At 48.2% G+C, this 20,959-nt stretch overlaps 1 protein-coding gene across 1 annotated transcript in view; it reads left to right on the top strand.

Moving 5' to 3' along the window:
• LOC128721020 (uncharacterized) overlaps nucleotides 1-20,959 on the top strand; it is an 85,437-nt gene that overhangs the window by 30,272 nt on the left and 34,206 nt on the right. Inside the window, exons 2-10 of the mRNA XM_053814723.1 lie at nucleotides 1,956-2,288; nucleotides 2,797-2,940; nucleotides 5,487-5,681; nucleotides 7,087-7,347; nucleotides 7,427-7,547; nucleotides 8,550-8,893; nucleotides 8,959-9,132; nucleotides 9,875-9,994; nucleotides 10,204-10,237. Coding sequence (XP_053670698.1) covers nucleotides 1,956-2,288; nucleotides 2,797-2,940; nucleotides 5,487-5,681; nucleotides 7,087-7,347; nucleotides 7,427-7,547; nucleotides 8,550-8,893; nucleotides 8,959-9,132; nucleotides 9,875-9,994; nucleotides 10,204-10,237 — 1,726 coding nt within the window. The remainder of the gene's footprint in view (nucleotides 1-1,955; nucleotides 2,289-2,796; nucleotides 2,941-5,486; nucleotides 5,682-7,086; nucleotides 7,348-7,426; nucleotides 7,548-8,549; nucleotides 8,894-8,958; nucleotides 9,133-9,874; nucleotides 9,995-10,203; nucleotides 10,238-20,959) is intronic.

Below are 20,959 nucleotides of genomic sequence, written 5' to 3' on the forward strand. Positions count from 1 at the left end.
AGATCGCATCGTAACGATAACAATTTGAATAAAACCGAGCGAATCGAGCAAGTGAAGGTGGGTCGTGGGCTGAGAAGCTCTTCTCGTCGCGGTTGCAACATTACGGTACACCAGAACCTAATTTTAATTTCGGCGATCATTAAGCTCGCTCGTCCGTTTCTGCTCGCTCAAGTGCAAGTGGTGCTTCCGATTTTCCCGTTTCCAAGCGTCCGGCGACAACCGCCACACCCCAGCAACGTTCCGCAATTTATGGGTCCAGCTTTCTATGATCCATTTAGACGCAGGCCTGTGACGAGGGAAGCAAAAAACCGCAGCGCAATTGCAGGCGGTATAAGGCAGGCGTAGCGAATGGGCCAGGACGCCCACCAACTGTGCGGTCCTTTCGCCATCGCGGTCACAAATAGCGCTACGTTCGGCATGTGCAATCTCGCCTTTGTTTCCGAACCAAATGCCGGCCCGCGACCGAGGGACGCTTAAATAAATCGTCCATGTCAGGGTGTATCAATGATTAATTAATTCTTGAGAAACTCATTACCCGAACCGAATTCGAACGGAGCGAAACGAAAGCGAATCCACCGTAAATTCCCCAGATTCGACCCCACAAAAAGGGCCCCCGTCCCACGTTGCCACGTTGTGTCGTTGGTCTTCTTTGCGAGTTCAATTCGATCCTTCGGGTCCTTGGAAGCCTTCGGAGCCCGCGGGCATAGAAGTTGCAATTCTGTACCAGGCCGCGTGAAGGATTGGGCGCTCGCTTGAAATGTGCGCCGTCCGCACGATGGAACGTCACTGAATGAAAAGGCAATTTGAATAATGATGGAGGCGGATGGGGACCAGCCGCACTGTATCCGGCTGATTTAGTGACCGGAAACTTTCGTGCGGATTATAAATACGCGCACCGTAAATTAAACCCAATCAAGGGTATCGAGCGGCCTAGTGCGAGACAAATCGTGATGATTAATTTGCTTTTTCGCGGCAGTATCGCACCACGCCGGACCGGGGATCCTTTTCCTGTTGCAGGTTCGGTTGCCACAACACGTGAGCGAATGTTTAATTTGTCATGCTACTAAGCGATTGCATATCATTCGCTCGTTACCAATATCTTATTCGTTTTCTAGCCCGTTAACGAATGTGTGCTTCAAATAAACCGATCAGATGCATATTAATGCGACATAAATCGAATAATTCCAAGTCCTCAGCTTCAGGGCAGGATCAGTTATCAAACTCGTGAATACATTCAACTCAAGCAGCGGTTTCACGCACGAGCTATGGGTGCTTCCGTTTTCCAATCGTGCAGCATAATTAAGCGTTGCAATCTAAATCCTGCTTGCACTTTCTCAACCACACTCGGAAACTGGGCGAGGCATAGATAACTCAAATTTAAGATAATTGGCAATTTGAAATTTACATACCAATTCCATTGCTGGCTGAGCGAGAAAGCACACTCACTCAGGTCCTCTTGCACGAAGATTACATTCTTTGTCGCTTGCAAAACCAGATGCCATCAGACAGCAAGCCGAGCACCGGTGGCGACCTGAGCAGCCCCGAAGACCGAGTCAACGGGTTCTCTCTGGTGGGCACATTGGCAGCCAGCCAGCCCGGAATGCTGGGACCTTTTTTTTTTAATTTAAAACTTTGCTCCAGCTCCAGCCGTAGGCAAGATAAGTCATATTTCACAAAACCACAACCTGTCAGACGCTAGCCTAGCAGCGAGACATATGGTGGTCTACGTACACTCACCCTACACGAACACCCTGCCGTTGCACCCAAACCCAACTAATTGCGATGCTAATAGCGTTGTTTGCGATCCCGTCCAAGCCCTGATGTCGCACCCAGCGCCTTCTCGCCGTCTGGCAACGGACCCCCTCAGGATCTCAGTTCTAACCTGTTTTTATTCCTTTCTCTTTTTCTTTGTCGGATGTTGTTCGTGGCCTTTATCTTCACCAACTCGCCAACAGTGACCGTAGGACTACAGCGGTTCGCCGAGCAGCCAAAATACACGGAGGTGAACCCGGGCCAGGATGCGCTGCTGGTGTGCAAAGTAATTGACAAGCGCGGTGTCTGCTCCTGGCAGAAGGACAACAAACCGGTCGGTATCTACCCGAAGAAGTACGAGTGGGCCAGCCAGTACGGTATTGGGCAAACCGCGCACGTCGGTGGTGACTGCTCGCTATGGGTCCGAGCGGCTCAACTCGAGTTCGACGACGGACTTTGGGAGTGCCAGGTGACGGCCAGTGACTTCACGACGCAGGATGCCCTCACCAGCCAGCCGGTGCGATTAGTTGTGCGAGGTAAGTTGCTTCCCGAAGCAGTGCCAAAGTGGACCACCGATCAGATAGCACCGATATTTCATCATAATTCCGACTTGAACGAGATTATCCATTCGATTGCAGCACCCACAGCAAATGTATTGGGTGGGTGGGTTGTTGCAGTAAAAGCTTATAAAAAAGTGATACATTGTAAACCTCACTAATGGCTAATTTGCTTGTTTGCTGTTCTTGGAACATTTGAAACAGAAAAAAATAACTTCTACATCAATAGCGCAACATCATGACCATGATGTTTCAAAGCTCATTTTGTATTCTATTTATGAATCACTTCACAATTTTCCAGGATCTAGTTAGAAGCTGCTCACACACGCATACAAAAAATATGTACAATGAATTGTAACATCCACTCGACATGTTTCCGGAATAGATAATGTTGCATTGAATTTCATCTCCTTTTTTTTCTTCTCGTTTACTATATCCCACTCACTCTCTCTCTCACTCTCATGCCAAACATTTTTCATCTTCACAGTTCCACCACAGCGGCCCAGATTAGAGCACGAAGGAGTACATGTACCGCCCGGTCACAACGTCACGGTCGATTCCGGTGCGGTGGCCACGGTAAAGTGTGTCTCGCACTATGGCAACCCGCCGGCCCAACTGAAGTGGTTCCTCGGTAAGTGCCAATCATCGCACCATTATCGGCCGTATCGCATCTCGCCACCGGCAGGAGGATCGGACTTTTTAATCCACTTTTAGCGGCCAAGTTGGGCTAAAGCTGGCAAGCATTAGTCCTGCCGCCGGTGAGCTGGATTTGGATTTTTAGGGCTTCGGTAGGCAACAAGAAAAAAAGGGCAAGAGAAGAAAAAACGGAAACCCATAACGCTGATGCAATATCGCGCTCGCTACCAGCCGCGGTATCCGATTCCGGTGCCGAGATCCGATTCCGACACCGTTTCCGTTCGCGCTTCCGCTTCCAAAGCTCCCGCGCCGGTCGAGAGTACCGGTGCTCGTTTAGGGCCATCATTTCGGATGGCCTATCTTTTGATCCAAAAAGCTCTTCAACCTCAAACACAAAAAAAAAATAGAACAACAAAGCAAAAACAAAGCCCACCGAGGGCACGGACACCCTCACGTAGGCACGCAAATGAATAATTCGACTACCTACGGGTTCGTTAATGGGATAAAGCGGGTGAAGCAACGTGACAAAAATAACAGCACCAATCATAACGATAGCAGCTGTAGTAGCTAATTTTAATGTAGCTCACCGGCACCGAAAGGCATACATTTTGAATCGTGTAGCCTTAAGCACACACACACACACACACACACCCTCACAATGGCGCGCAGGAGAGGAAATTAAAATCGCACCCACAGGCCGAAGTCCCGCCGAATATTATAACCGACTGCGAAAAACGGTCCCAACTTTGTCCTTTTTTTTTTGCTGCTTCGCGCTTTCCCAAAAGTGCCTCCCAACACCACGAAGCGAAGCGGATCCGTAAATAAGCTTAAAATTTAAATCCGCCTTCCGGTTATGGCCCGGTTTCCTCCTGCTGGCACCCCGGTCCCACCCGCTGAGCTCTTTGTCACTCCATAAAGCAGCGAGCGGTGGATTTGGACGAACCGTTCGGACCACATTATTTGGGAGGGTTCTTGATTCGCGTCCCGCTGAAGTGATATGCAAATTTGGCTTTTGGCAAACTCGAACTCATCACCAGGAAGCGCTGGAGTGGGGCAGGTGGCACCGGTCCCTCAGGCGGGAGGAAATAAATGGAGAGGATGGGTTTTTTCCCTCTTCTCCTTCTTCTTCTTCTTCTTTCGTCCCTTATGTGCACACTCCTCGAAATTGCACAACCCGGTGCCACCGATGGATGGGATGAAGGCATAAAAGCACCCGGATGGTGGGGATAAAAAATAAAAATCAAAACACCACCACTCTATCAGCAGCTCCATCAGGATCAGCCGCGTTGGAACCGAATTTTCGTGAACATGGACGTTTTTTTTCCAGGCTTTTTTCTTTAAACGAAACTGGAGCATGTGGAAACCCTACTGTGTAATGAGCGTAAATGGTTCCACCTGCATAGTTGGAGGTTTTCCAGTACACCACTATGCAATTCATTTATTAATTACAACTTTGATTGAGTCGCTGCACATCAACCTGCATAGTGATACTTTTTAGTCTTAATAAGTCCTCGACATTTCGTTATACCACAACTAATTGAACTTTATCTGGAAATTATTTTAATGCACCTTTAACGTCACTTCAATCAACCGTCGTCTGGTCAATTGTTTGAAGCCATTTTTGTCTTTGCTATAACACAATGTGCATCCAAGGGTAAAACCATAACAAAATATGTTTTAACATGTTCTCTGATCCTTGTGGTAAACATTTGCGATATTTTTCTAACTTTTACAGTGGGTGGGTTTGATATCGTTCATCCCACCAAAATCAGAGCTAAACATTAACGAACCCCTATTCCAGGGAAGTCAGGGCTATCATGATGCAGGAACATAAACAACAAGCTTGAACAACCATATAAAACGTTCTCGATAGCATCCTTGCCGCGCCAACGTTGCACAAAAACTATGACTCCCACATTCAATCCCGTACAAGAGTCGAAAAAAAAAACACGTAAACAGCCTGAACAGGATACCGAGGGCAAGAATTGAGAGAGCTTTCAGCTTACGTCTCATCTCAAGCTCGGCTCATCCGGCTCAACGATGTACTAGGCGTTCGGGGAATATGAAAAGCTGTTTAATGGAATTTTGTAATGAAACTCTGCTTCCTCTTAAGCGTGTTTGCCGTTCATGGCCCTTTCGCACTGTAACGATGGTTGGTGTTTATGGTGCTCGGGTGCAATTTTGCATGGGAGCCGTGCCAAGCACTAAAAGTGCATTTTTCTGTACGCAATTAGTTCGCCCAGTCCGCGTACTCTAGAATATTGCCCGTACTGTCGTCTCCCACTTCAAAGCTATTTTACGTTTATTCGTGTGCGGGGAAGCGAGATACAGAAAAAGTGGTACAAGCTGCAATTTTCAGGCAATTTTTGCTTTGTAATAAAGCAGCACCGCGTGTAAAGTAGATCAAAAGCGGATCTCTTTAGAAGCGAGAGCAATTATAGTAAGCGACAAGACAGACCCATAAGGATTCATCGCTTCCCGGTCGCATATTGAATTCCACTCACACCATTGTAACACCAGCTTTGCCGCACTTTTTTCCAGGCGATCAGGAAATATCACCCATTCACCCGCAAACCAACTCGACGGAACCGGACAACCCACGGACTTGGTCGGCCGCCTCGGTGGTCCAGTTGCCGGCCAGTAAGGAACGCCACGGTACCATCGTGAAGTGTCTCGCCCTGCATGAATCCTACGCCGCGCGATCGGTAGCAGTCGAGGCACGTCTGGACGTGAAATGTAAGTACGAAGCCGTGATATTGCAGTGTGTTCGCTCAATAAATCGCATCCAGAGATTTAGTCACAGATTTAGCTGTCCAAAGTATCGACCGTTGAGTGCGTTTTAGTTGAGGAAAAAAAACCATACCCATTGCTAGTCGTTTCCTTCACAAACTCGGTGCGAAGAAACTCTGGAAGTGGGATAGATTGATGTCATTTATTTTCAAGAGCCACAGATAACACCACGTGGAAACTTTTTCACTACTGCATGGTGGTTCCATTCCTCTCCATCGGTTTGTCAGCCACAATCACCGATTTCACTACCGTCAACCGGAAATTGGCACAGACAATAAAGTCCCGCCAGCATTTCCACGTGCCCTGGAAGCCCTCCTCGACGCCCCCGATGCATTCTGGAGCTTTTTGGTTTTATTATTACTCCACGCCTGGAGCCATCTCGCCGATGGAATGCAGTATTTCCGCAGTGTTCACCATCGCGTGACTCAATCTTCAGTTTTATTGTGGAACCCCTTCGCAACCCCTTCACGAACCACGAGTGATCTGCAGTCGACCTCAATTAATATTGTTTTATCAGTGACAATAAATATTTATGGCATTGCCGGCTAGAGCACCGGTTTGGTTGCACTCTTTGGCCCTTCGGGTGCATCGGTGATGGTATTTTAATTCCACTGTCAGGCGCGTTAATTCTTTTTCCCTTCGCAATACCACTGCGCCATCGCCCACCGCGGGTGCATCCTTTTTGAGCGTTCAAAATGCAATATAACTCACGGTATCAAGCTTGTCCGTTTTGCCGCGCGATCCTTTTCGAGGGTGATCTTTTTGTGTTGGGTTTACTTCATTTCCCTCATTTCCCGAGTGCGGCAGGCTCGGCTGGGGATTGAGTTGATGTTGCAGTTGACCCAACGTCGAGATTCCCACCAGAGGTCGATAATATAGAATCACGGATCGAAATGAGCCCACCGTGGCACTTTTTTGCGTGTCATTTGTGTGTGTGGGTGTGTGTTGTTTCGATTGGGAGCTTTTTTTGTTTTGTTTTGTCCCGTCGAAGTCATAACATATTTACTATTCGCATATAAAACGCCCCCGAAAGCGGTAGTGGCTGTTTAAAATTAATGAGCGCAAAGTTCCAAACATTCAAGGAACAAAAAATAACACCCATACGTACGGTCCGCCGAATGTGGGAGCTGAAAAACGTGCCCGAAATCAATAAATTCGATATTACCGAGCCGTGCCGTGTTTTCTCTTAGTTTACGGTTGTGGGCTTGATTTCGGTGTCCTTTTTGTTGTTGTTGTTGTTGTTTCCCCCACAAACCAAGCTCCATCGGAATCGCGCTTTATAGCGCGGCGATTTTGTCATTCGCTTAAACACTTTTATTCGTTTGTCGCATTCACCCCGGAACTCGTCTAGATGCACCCACGGTACGGCTGCTCGGTGCACCCCAGATCGACCTGGAAGAGGGCAAGGACTCACTCATCCTTCGGTGTGTGGCCGATGCGAACCCCCCGGCTAGCATCGTGTGGCGCCGAGCCGGCCGATCCGAGATCGCAAGCCTGCAGGAATCGCTCCAGCTGCGCCCCGTAGGGCGACGTGACGCCGGTTTGTACACGTGCCAGGCGCAGAACTCCGTCGGCACCTCGGACACGATGTCCGTTCAGCTGGACGTGAAATGTGAGTATACCATCCACGGTGGGGAAAATCGCCGATGCCAATATTGTGTTTCCTTTTCGATGCTTTTCCCCCGTGGCAGATGCACCAAAAATACTGTCGGCGGGTCCGGATCGATTGACCACGGCACCGTTGTTCAGCCCGGCGGCGTTTGAGTGTGTGGCCGAAGGAAATCCAGCTCCAACCTACAAATGGGTGCAAAGGTAAGTTTTATTTTTTTTTTCGAGAACGACAAGCTGTTGAAGTTGAATTTGTGACTCACGAAGCGGTGCAAGCGATGAAGAGTTTGTCGTTTATCATCATACTTCACATGAGTGTTAGAATGTACAACCTACTTGAGGCGCCCTTAGAAACGACATTTTATTTTTAAACGCATCTCCTTCACAAATGCGCGGTTCGGCATAAAAGATATTCTTGCAGTTGCAGCGCACATTCATTATTATTGTAACACATCTACTTGGCGACGAAATTCGCATTAAATTGGAGTACGCCTCGTTACGTGAAGTTTCATCCAGCGCGGTTTAAACCATTTCAAATCAGCCTCTTTGCACAAACACACCAGTGCGAGAAAAGGTGGAAAAACCAACCAAGCACACCTTCACAAAATGGCAGGAAATGTGCCATCCGTCGGCGGCCAACAGCCAAGCAGCGTGATGAGATTCTTGAATTATGCTTTAGAATCACAGCCCACCCTTCAGCAGCAGGCGGTCGAGTCTGTGCAATGCCTCGGCCATTCAAGCGGCGTGTAATTATTTATTTATGTCCGCATGCAGCAAACGAGCTCCGACCTGCTGACAAGGATTCAAGCGATGCTTTTCTTTTAATTAAAATTCATTAACGCTCTTCCGTTCGCCCCGGTGCACTGGTGGTGAAGGAGAAAATGAGAATGTGAAGCACAGTTCCTCGGTGCTGGTGCTCGTGACCAGCGAGTACTGCGTTCTGGATGACTTTTTATTCCATCACCCTCTGTTTTTGCCCTTTTCATTTTACCATTCCAGATTTGCTGACTTTTTTTGTTTTGGACCGGTATTTCAGTCCGTTTTCCCTCGCAAACCACTGGCTTTGCATATTTTGGCTTTCTTTCATTCGAGCCGCAGCCAGGGCACTCGTGGAGAGTTATAGTGTTCTATTTCTTACATTCCGTACACGAGCGCCATGGTTGTTAATTCGCTCGTGCGCTTTTCTTTTTCCGCGTCCCACGACAGAATTTCCACCCAGGGTGGGAAACCCTTCCTGGACCGAGGCCGCGAATCCCGGCTGGTGATAGACAACGTCACGTACGACTACCAGGGCGAATACGAGTGTCGTGCAACGAACTTCATCAACGGCCAGGAACGCACCGCCACGTCCGATCCGATCGCGCTTCAGGTCGTCGGTGCACCGCAGGTCCTGCGCACCACCTCCGGACCGGGTGGAGTCGCTGGTCACTCGGTGTCGGTGCGAAAGGGCGACTCCGCAACGCTATCCTTGATCGTGTGTGCAGATCCACGGCCACGCCATGTCGCCTGGGAATGGGGCTCACTCCGGCTCGAGGCAGGATCCGGCATAGGTAAGTCAGCATTCACTGCGTGTGGTGGAGACGCTTTTCAAATGCGTCCTATTCGTCCCTGCCAGGCCGCTACAGAGTGGATGACGTCACGCAGGACAGCCGCGAGGATTGCTATTTAGCGACGCTGCACATTGACGATGCCGATCTGCAGGACCAGCGCCCGTACTACCTGGTGGTGGAAAATGAACGCGGTACCGACCGGCACGCCATCAGTCTGCGTGTCGAAGGAATGTTCTCAGGTGAGAGGCCGTACCACGGCGTGTAATTGATCAACAGACTTTTATTACGGGCTTGTGATTAGCACACATACGGGTGCTTGATGCCGAAACAGAATCCAAACCACGGCACTGATGCCATCAAAGTTCACAGCTGAAGAACGGGAGTTCGCATGTGTTCCAGCGGAAAAGCGACATTTCAATTTTGGGCACGTTTTTACGATTTCAACTCGAGTTCAGCGGGCGCAAAAGCTCGCGAAGCCTTGTGAACATGGTATCGCCCTCTCACGCACCATCAGATACGCCCTTCAGAACGTGCCCCACTCAAAACCTGCAAGGTCCTTTTTCTTGTTTCATACCACAACCACCCAATTCTCGCACACACTCATGCACACAGCCGAGCGTTCACGGGGAAAACTTTGACGCTTATTACGATCATTACAAATGATCATAATTAAGCCATTACGCGTACGCACGCGGGTTGAAACCGTCGCCCCAAAAAGTTCCCCGGAACGAGGCCAGGTGAGCCAGAGTGTCGCTGAAAGGAAAACTTTTGTCCCTTCGCAAGGTGCTAGAGCTTCGGGGCGTCTTATTTCCACGAGACCACCCCTGGGGAACTCCTGCAGGCGCTTTAATCCGAGTTCGCCTTCCCGAGCGTAGTAACCGAGCTTTAATTAATTTTCCAATTACATACTCACCCCGGCACGGCACGGGACACGCACCATCCCTTAACCAACGCGCACCGGATGCTGGTCGTGGCCCAAAGCAGTGGAACCGCTGGAGCTGAGCTACCTGCTTGGGATTGCGGGCGGATGTCTGGCAGCCTTCCTCATTCTCATCTGTCTCTGCATCTACGCGGTGCGGGCGCGAAAATGCTGCTTCCGGAGTAAGTACCGGGCACGGGCATGGGTTACGTGGAAAACGCGCCTGCTGGCGGAATCGAACTGCATCGGGCGCACGTTTTCCCGCGTGTTAATGTGTCGCCATTTTCATGCATTTATTCACGCCCCAGCTTGGGTTTGCTTACGCCGTGCGATTGTTTTTCTTTCTTTTGCTCACCACTTTCTTTCTCTCTCGCTCGCTGTTCGCCCACAGATCGCAACAACTACAAGACGTCGGAGAAGGATAGGTAAGTGGAATGGCGACCCGCAGGAGATGAGGCTCTTCCGAGGAGCAGTGGACGGGAAAATCTAATTATGCTTTCCAGAATCCGGATGGGGTGGAACAAGCGCGTACCATCGGGGTGGGTGGATGTGCCTCGGTAAAAGGAAGAACTTAAAATTCTGTCAAACGTCGTTACAACGATCAAGTTTTCCCGCCAGCGCTTGCCCGGGCACCATCTTGAGATTGTGCGCGCCGCGTCGGTGAATATGTATGAAAGCTCGAACACTACCGGCACTACAAGTGCCGGATTTGATTTGGCCGTCCGAAATGATCCGGATTTTATGCATGCAGTTTGGTTCCGCAACTTATTCCCGGATCTTTGTCCCTTTTCTCCGGGTAGCGCAACACACAGCGCCGATCGTTACATAGTTGTATTATCTTTTATTTTTTTCTACCATCCACTGGAGCTGCCTGCCGAGCGCTGGTTCCCAGGTTACTTGGCGTTTGCGTGGTTTATTTTCATTTTTTGTTTTTGTTTATTCGAGCTCTTACCTCTTTTCCTTCTCGACGCGAAGCCTCTTCAGTTTTGCTTCCGTCGGCGTGGCGCAAACAATGCGCGAGGAAACGGAGCAAAAACTCACCGCAAACGTTCACAACAGTTTAGTAAACTTCCATTCGTGAAAGGTTTCGCTTCGGCAATGCGGTTCAGGGTTGTGGTGTTTGGAAAAGCAAAGCACTTGTGTATATGCGAAACCACAGCATGAGCGTAAAAGATCGGAACTCATTCTGGCGCGCAATTTGACGCGCGGTGTCTCTGAACGAGTGTGGAGTTTGTGCTTCAAGAAAAGAATGTACTCGCGGGTATGGAAAAAGCGCCTTCCCTACTTACATCGTATCCGCTGACCGCAAACAAAAAATCGTAAAGGTCGGTTGGTGTGGCACAAAACAAACACATCCCACACCGTTGGGCGCCGGTCGTCCTTCGGTGGCAGGATAATGTGCCTTTTCCTCTAAGCCTTCTTCTTGGGATCCATTTTCTAAACGCAACTTTGTTTCGATGGATCAGGAGCTTTTCGTTTGCCCGTGTTTTATGTGCTACTTATTTTTGCAAATTAAAATCTAACAGAACCCCTCAGAAAGGTGCTTTGGGATTATTCGCCACTTTTGACGACGGTAGTCCTCAAACAAAAAAACTGAAAGGTTGCCACTCCATGGGACAGGTACAACAACGCGCAAGCAGTGTTTACCTAGCGCGTCGTTAATCTTGCCTTGGGTTTTGGCCTCTCAACGCTCTGGGCATGAATATATTTCCCAGGACTACCACTTGGGAAAGAAGAAATTATTTTATCCCATTTCCAAAGGGCATTCGGTTCAGCAAATTCACATTACAAGGGCCCATTACTCCTGGGTGGCATGTTGGGAAGATTAATTTTGTCACTAAATGGTTTTGGTCCTACTCGTGCTGAAAATTGCATCATTGATCAATGAGACGCATGGGCGAATGAAACTAGCGTCACCACACGCCTAAAAAACATTCCTGTCCGATCTGGTTCGAACATTCATCCGCCAATTTCTTTCAGTGCCTTTCCTAGAAGGGCTTTCGCGTGAAGGTGTAAAGGGCTCTGCTGCCCTCGGTTCGATTTTCTCGATAAAATATTGAACTGCCGAAGGAATCACTTTTTTGCTTGCGAGCTCGTATCCTATTGACAATAAATCTTGCACATTTGACAATGAAAATTGAAAATATCACATGACAAATGGCGCTCCACGATGGACCATTTTTCATGTTCACACGGATGTCGGGCTGAAGCGGTATCAAACTGCGCCATCCGGCATATGTGTAAAAGATTTGGTGAAATTGGATTTTGACCAGCGCACCCGACCGTCAGCTACGAAGATAAAGGATTTTCGCTTCCTTCACCATTACCCGATCACAGTTTTCTCGTGTCCCATGTGTTTCCCGAGATGGCCGCCCCATGGTCCCTAAGGATTCAAAATACTTTCCCGTTATAAGGGATGCTAGCAGCGGACGTTTACCCTACCGTGACGGATTGCATTGACAAGGCTGTATAGTCGAGCGCTCTGGGGAAGAGTGTGCTTTTGATTATCATTTTCTTCAAAAATAAGCCGAGACTAAAAAAAGAACATTTTAAGCAGCAAAAAGAGCAGAAAAGCTTCAACACGCAAACGATTGTTTGGCAATGTTTTCTCAACGTCATCTCAGGCCTGAACTTTCAGCAAACAACAATAAAGCGTACACGCTCGCCAGGAACGATGATTCAATTATCTTCCATCCTGCTTTACATTTCATCAATATTTCACGCAACTTTTACGATCTGGCCAAACAAAACCGTTAGCTTGCGGAAGAACACCGAACGCAGAGGGTGGCTGGGGATTGCCGAATGACTTTGACGGAAATGAAACAGTGCTATTCCGACGTACATTCGTTCGCAAACAAAGCCCAAAATGTTGTAAAAAAAAACACAAGCCCCTTCTCAAGTGCTCCGGGAGGCACATAAAAGTTTCAGAATCGCGAGCACACAGTGGTAGGGCACACCCACTCGCCAAAGCTCAGGCTACTCATATTGTGGTGGCATGCAAAGATGCGAGCGCTCGGTATAAAAAGTAGAAAGAATAAACAAAAATCCTTAGCTCTACTACGGGGTGATGGAAGGAAAAATCCCGAGAAGCTTGAAGCTCATCGAAACGGGCAAACTCCGATAGGAAAAACAATCCCGTGATGGCACAAAGAAACCACACATGCTTACACGACGCCGAGGGAACGCGAATCTCTTATTAAATCCTATTAAAATTCCGCCGTCTCCCGACATGGCATACAACGGCTCGCTACATGCATCGCTACATGGGTCCATTTTTGGGTGAGCTTTATTTTGTTTGCCCACCACCCACCGACCCTTGTAATAACAGTTTCCACCGACCGTTACAACCGTTGGTTTCGAGCCAACCCAAGTGACAGAGATCATGAGTAACCGGCAACCGCAAAATGGTGCGCCCTGATCGGAAAAATGAAATTGGGTATTACGGTTTATGCAGCACCATACGCCGACCGCCGTCTCAGCCGAGAATCTTCCATCCTACCGGCCGAAACTCAACACAGACACTTGGCCTTGGCCACTGTGCACGCTCATTTGCTTTGCATTTTTATGTTATAAATAATAAAAATTCAATAAGCCCACCGGCGGCGCGTGGGGCACAATAAAGTGATCCCGGAATGTTCTATTTTTCTATTAAAGCGAGATTCAATTTGCTGCAGAGCTTCCCTTCCGGTGAGCTGTTTGAATGTCTCTACCCAGAGTGGTCGGATGTAAGACGGGATCTGCTCCGCCAGCTTCTGCTATTGAGCATATCCTGCTCGAGTCATCCGAAAAATCCCCAAGCTATAGAGGCTATTACGAATGGAAAGTTTACCGGAGCTTCTCGGATTTTGCTCGCCGGATACGATCACTGCGCTCGCTCACCTGGGTGAGAGCCAACGCTGGAACGACTAAAACAATAGGGAATACTCGCAATACACTCGTTCGCCATTGGTTCCGGGGATGTGGGTGAATATTTGCATGATAATAAAAAAATCCAATGGCAAAACATGCCCCAAGTGAGCTTAAAATATGCTCAAAAATTGCATAATATATGCATAAGCCTAAAAAGCTCGTTAGGCCTATTAAACAAGCATCAATGGGTTGGTACATTTTAATGAACTCTTAAAAATACAACAGAAACAAGAAAAACGTTGCTGTTCTCTTCCAAAAAACGTGCCGACCATACTCTGCTGCCTACAGCTTCAGCCATTATGAATCAATCCACATACACTTGTTCATTACCGAAATCTTTTATAATGTAATAGCTTAACAACAAGTTGGCATCCCCATGTCGGATCTCACTTTCCAATGCCGGGAAACACAAAATACACAAAATATGTTTGCCATGACAACCGGCACTGGCAGAAGGTGAGTCTACAAAAAGATGCTTCGTATAAGCATCATCCCCACATAGTACGCAGCAACCATTTGATCCCGATCTTTATGCCGCTTGCTTCACCGACAGCATCGAGCGTCGAATGCTCGGCCGGGCCCCAAATCTCAAAGGGGTAATCCAATTAAAAACCTCTAAGCCTCTTCAACGATCATCTACGATACCTTCGCCGGTCCCAAACCCAGAGCTGAAGCACCGAACCGATCCGGATTTAATAGCACCGGGTCAACCCACCTACCGTTGCTGAAGAGCCGTACAAAAGAAACAAAATCCTTCAGCCCATGGAGTAGGCATTCTTTTTTCCGGGAAGTCCTTCTCGGGTTCGTGTTTACCGTTTGCACGAGTGCTTCCGGAGGGTTTTGCGACGCACGAGCCTGCGATGATGATTTTGTGGGTCATTAACGTCAGGAGCGCTGAGTGCGGCAAAACAGCCAGAGTCTCGAAAAATCATCGCACTCACAATAGCAACGCATGGCGAGTTATACCCTAGTTCCGTTGGAAGTGCCTCATCGATTGATATTGTGTGCTTTTGGCTCTTTAGCAACGACAAGAGGAAACAAAACCACCCAGCAGGTATCCATGTATGGTATCCTTGCGTTCGTACAATACCGGTGTACGAATAGAAATGCGTTTAATCTTAACCGCCGCATTGAAACGGACAGTGAGACATCGGTCGCACGAGACATCCTGACTGCTTCAAACCTTCGACATGCTACCCATCGAGAGCTGGGAGGAATTCGTCTCCGAAGCCTCACAAGGGTGCGGTCATTTTTCACCTCTTGCCGACCGAAACCCGGGTCTCAAATATCCTCGCTCACTCCGACCGCTCCGGTTCGCTTTGATCGATGTACCGAATTACAGATAGCTGCCGAAGAAATCTAAACAAATTTCGAGCAATATTTCACATTTCGCAATTTCCGCCCGGTTCGGTTGCGTTCAGTTCGGCGATCCTCGGGTGCTGCAAAGAAACTTTGGCAAAGAAAGCGATGGTGCTTTCGCTGACCCTCAGCAGAGACTTTCGCCATTATGGGTTTCGCCGCTGGAGTGTGTATGTGTGTGTGTGTGTGTATATAATTCTTTTTTTTTTGTTTTGCGGTCCGCTTCTTGCGAGAAATTGCTCACCAAAGTTCGTCAAACATTGCACGCCTGATGTACGGCGCTGATGGTGCGTACGTTTCGGTTGGCCGAAACCAAATGTTTCTTTGTGTGCACCATTCGTGCACGTGGGTGGGATCCTGCGGGAGTGCCGAGTAGTTCTGTGTTATTTTGCGTATTTTTAACATCACGAAAGCCACATTTTCCGCTCGCTCACACTCTTAACGGCACAAAGACGCGGAACCGTGGGTGGCAGGGCTGAAGATCTTCCGCAGGATACGTATACATCATGAAATGTTTCACGCTTTTTCTTTAGCCCTCCCTGGCACGGTGGCTAACCAAGAAACGGGCCAAGAAACGAACTGCTGGCGAAAATAAAGCGAATGCGGTTTAAGTGGAATGAAATGTTTCCTTAATCGTTATCATAAATAATAGCACCATTGTGGTCGGAGTTCGCCCGTGCCGAGCGGTCCGTTTGCACACGACTTCGCCAGAAGCCTCTCCGACCGAGTCCTAGGGCGCAATTCATCCCTCGAGCTCACCCCCACCAGACCGGATCCGACCGTTGCCAGTTGGATGAAAAATGTGTGATCCGTTGCACAACGGGCGCACCATAAGCAAGCATATATTCTTTTAATTCGCGGCATACATCCGTACGTATTTATATATATAAATTTCCCGCATCGTTAGGGTCGATACTGGGTTCACCCAGCAGGGAACGAAGGAAATCACCGTCAGCCGGGCTAGCTTTTCTGCTTTCTCACCGCTCGGTCTGGCGATGGGGCGGAAGTTGACTGGAAACACGTTCGTATTACACCACATTAGCGGCAGCACAAGCAATTCTGAAGCCATGCCACGGTTGGGCGCAAACCAGCTGGAAAGCGCAAAATTGCTCCACCTCTTCCGACAGGCACCGGGAATGATTCCGACCGCCAGCAGGCGACCTCAGGACGCGACACCGCGCCTCAGTTGACGTTTTTATTGTACGACGGTTGCCCTAGTTTGCCGTACCTGAGGAAATATTTACCGGGAGGTAATTGGCAAATATAGCTGTCATTTACAAGCATTAACCTTAATTTGCCCCAAAAAACGGAACACGTCCTCTGAAAGAAGCTGCCCGATAAGCAATTCTTCGAAGAGCTTCATCTAGCATCTCCCAAGCAAAGCTTCCGGTTGAGAGTTAATGTGAGAGCAAACCATCGCTCAAACTGTTATCGTTATTCCTGTTCTTTGTAACGTGCAAACCTGTTTTTAAATGATCTTTAATATAATATGTGTAACGCATTTCTCAAAAGGATAATATCAACAAATCAAAAGATCACAAAATCAACTTAATCGAATCTACTTCAAAAAAAACTTCAGCGAATACGTTATTGCAACTGTACAAAAATTATCACCAAGTAATGTGGTTTAAGAGTTTCCCCTGCAACCAAATTTGATCAAAAGTCTCTTACAATAACATCAATCGTGGTAATTTCCCTGCGTGAAAATTCCTACGTGCGCTATCAATCTTGCCCCTACATTCTACCTCATGAAAGACCGTTGTCTCAGCTGCCAAAGCTTCTTTTTGTTCGCGTGCCACTCCGCCCGGAACGTCTTAGGGCTGAACGAGTCAATCAACCTTACTCAAACGAATCGTAAGACAGCTCGACACGCACGGAGCCTCTAATTTGGGAAAATTAATTACGATGTGTCCGGTTACAAATTATTTGCTATATCGACCTAGCAGAACGTGACGTCTGGGTGCAAGGCAAAAACGAACCATCTCTGTTCCATTCCACCTCTGGCTGACCGACCGCCGGTTTGCCCATAAAACAAGGAAGTGATTAATCATCCCACCACGGATCCCGTGCATCTCAACGTCCATGTCCAGGCACCACCGTTAAATTGCTTTCCATGCCAGAAGCTCCACCACCGATGGCTCGTGAAGTGTCCCATATACCACTGCACAATGGAGGAGCTCCTTTTTCATTGTTTGGGCATGGAAAAAAGCTCCACATCTCGAAACGCGTCTTTATGAATGCAGACAGGCAGACACGTACGCTTTGATGTTGCAAGGTGTATCCCAGCTGTAGCCCATTTTCTTTGCGGGCAAACACGCACACTTTCACTGCGTGCGTAACAACCAAGCAACCATCCATTGGCGTAGCGCAATCCTTTGATCCTTTGGGTATACGTGAGTGGATGCGGTTAAAAGTGTCTTAAGTTACACCGGCACACGAGCGAAGACATCTGGAAGATCATCCCACAAACTTAAATCGAACACGATTCACTTGAACAAGGCAGCACAATGGTGTCTATTCTTTATTAAGTGAACACCGTGACACCGAAAAAGCAACAAATTGAGCACCCATCGATTACACTAAAACAACAGCAAAAAAACATCTCCGTTTACATTCCCAGCACCCGTCAAATTACATCCCAAAAAAACACACACACACACAAAATCCGTGCGGGTTTTATATTTCAACACCAAACCACACCATGCAAATTACAATCCCCGCGTAACACTCATCGACACAGTCGTGATGTTGCGCCGCTCCAACATGGGAAAGAAGCATAAAACCGATGCTGCAAACCCGCGCCATTTGTCCTTTCACTCGCGCAGGTCCGTGGCGATGATCGTCGCCACCGAGCGAGAAGGCGGTGAAGAATTTTATTTCTCCTTTATGTGGCATTTATGTTTGTCATGTGTCAAAATGAAAGTTTTCATTTCGAGCCGGAGGACCACCACCACCGGCAGGCAAATAGTTGAGCACCGAGCCACACCCCAGGACCTCGCGGGAAAGCTTGGTTCGGGAGAACTGTCGGTAGTCGGTTGGGAAGTAAAAACAACCCATCTCACAGGGTGGGTGAATCCGGGAGAGAAAGACAAAAAATTTACACAGAAACCACGTAAAACCATTTCCTATTGCAAGCGGCACGTGGGAGTGTAAAACGAACGAGGTTAGAGTGGCTCTGCAGTGCAGCATCCGTGCCGGTTTCGTCCTGTGAATCGTCCTGTGAGGTATGAATGCAAAACGCTAGCCCAGCCAGCCGAGAGTTCACCGTTGACGTCCCGCTTGCCAGGACGCTCCCGAGGAGGAAATGAGCTCTACAAGGCAACGGACCGCAAGGCACACAGACACTGTACCGAGAGTTCCGTCAATCTCGGCGTACGTCCGCCGTTGGGGTGTCAGAGCTGACGATGAGCAACTTACTCGATGCAATCGCAGCATTATGACGGCATAAATGGGATCGCATTCATGCGGGCGTATCCATGCGCAGGCCAAAAAAAATGGGGAAAACTCCTCATCGTACACACAAGTCCACCGGCGCTCTTTATTGGCACCAGCGTGTGTAGAGGAGAGCAGAAGAAGAAGAATAAAAAGGAGAAAAAAACATACTCCATTGCGAGCGCCATCATTTTCATTTTTGTGCACGCTCGTCGAAAGGATTTTTATCATAAGTATCATCAGCATCAGCAGCATCATGAACATCACCTCCGCGACGGCTTCATTCGTTAGCCGAACGTGAACGTGTGTGTGTCTGTGTGTATGGGGCAACTCTCCAAAGGGCGGCTGTAAGTGTGGGCCCTGGAAAGATGATTCTGCACGCGCGTTAGCGCAACATAAACTTCAGCATAAGTACATGCATGTAAAGCGCAAATATAAACCAGCGAGTGTGAAGCGTACACACGAGCGAGGCTGTCTCGTGCCGGTACGGTATGTTGTTGGCACCTTTGGAGTGTTTTTAACGCAGGGATTCGGCCGGTTGGGCTGGTTAGGTGCTTTACAATGTGTTGATTGATATGATAAAGGTACATAAGAAGCCTGCTGCCGCCCATTACTTTCCGTGAGGCCATCGCGTATGAAAGAAGTACGGGAAAAAAAGGGATGAATCATAAATATCGTGCCAGCCGTACCAGCAGATTATCACGTTAATGATGATGCGTACTCATCACCGTTGGAAGGATCGTTACCTGGTATGGGGTTGTATTATGCCTTGGTCTCTTCCAACGATAGCAATCTTTCAGCGCTGCTGCAAAGGCATATTTATCACTTTTATATTAAAGCACTTTTTTTGCACATGCAGAACTCTTTTGAGGTTAAAAAAACAGATTACGAGCTCTTCTTATTTAGATATGTGTAAAAATATTCATATGCGAGAATATGCCGTTTTCAAGCCAGAATTGCCAATTATTTAAAACATATGTGAAAATGTAAATGTTGCAGTTGCATACAAACAATCTCACGTAGAAGAAGTTGAATTTAACATGATTGAATTTATAATTTACGAATGTTTCCAGTTCAAGTTTGTTTATCCCAAGCAAGCAACTTCTTGAGGAGTTTCCTTAAATTGTTGAATAAAATATTATATCGTAAGATAAGCTCAATAATCATCAAAGAAAATTTGCACACAGCTTAAAGAGTAAGCAAAAAGCAAATAAAAACAGCTAAGCTTCCTTTGATATCAGCTACAACCGTACGCCCACATGATCAAGCTATTGGAACTCGGTCCTTTTAAAAGCAAATAATCGATTCGATTGGTTGCGTTACGTGTCGTAGGCTCACCGGTCCATTGTGGGAAAATAACCGCAAGCAGGACGCTTCTACACCATCGGAAAGACAACCGAACCAATCGTCACCAAAACACCAGACAGTAAGCCTCCAGACGGTAGACATCCTCCCAGTCCATGTGAGCAAACACCCATGGCACAATAAATCTTTCACCATGCAAATTCCTCCGGATCGACATCGGTCGACCGGTGGCACCAAAGCTGCTAACCGAATTAAGACAGGAGCACCCGTAAAAGAACAACGCCACGGTTCGGTGACAGCTGGAAACTTTTCGGACGCTCCGTTAGTGGATCAATAGTATTAATGCGCCTAATCCTAACACTTACCGACGACGTGTTCGAATCCCGGAGGCTTCCTTGAGCTGGTCGTAGCATTTTCGGTTGGTTCTATCAATAAGCCGACTTTTATCTCACCCGCGCCACCCAAGCCCTCAGCTCGGGGTGGGAATTTGACCCGAGGAGACCCTGCAGATTGTAGCCAAATACGAGAAATATCAATAACAATCCAGCACCGCCTAGCAGAGCACGGTGCCAGCTGCCCTGTGGGGCCCTGTGGACTTCCTCGATTGAGAGTAATTTGAATTTCTAATTAATTACAACAAGGCATCGATACTGTTCTCTGGAATTCCCATCCACTCGATAAGTTATCTTCCACAGGGCTCCAGTGAGCATTCCGCCAGCCGGCAGCAGAACCGTATGCTCCGGTGAAATCTGCTCCAAAAGGACCCTACTCCTTGGTACCGTTGAGCCGGTCACTATTTACCCAAACCGCCCAAACGCCAGATGCCACCGTTGTACCGACGAACTCCTCAATACGGCTCGAGCAGCTCGAGATGCCGGCCAACGGGCCGAACCGAAACAGCACGTCCAGCACGGCATCAAGATTCTCGCTCGGATTACAACTTTATCTCTTAATGGGTTTCGTGCACCGTGTCACATCCCGGTGTGGCCCGAAAGTGGCAACAATACCCGCAAGGGCCGAACGATGGCTGTAGGCGAGTGCCATGGGCCACCGGGCAAGTGGCTGGGACGTTGGGGAAAAGGGACCGGAACCTTTGGGCCCTACGGTGCGTTCCGTTGGGCTGGAATATGGGCCGGTTATGG

Source organism: Anopheles nili, chromosome 2, assembly GCF_943737925.1.
Source record: "Anopheles nili chromosome 2, idAnoNiliSN_F5_01, whole genome shotgun sequence".
Taxonomy (NCBI): Eukaryota; Metazoa; Arthropoda; class Insecta; order Diptera; family Culicidae; genus Anopheles; species Anopheles nili.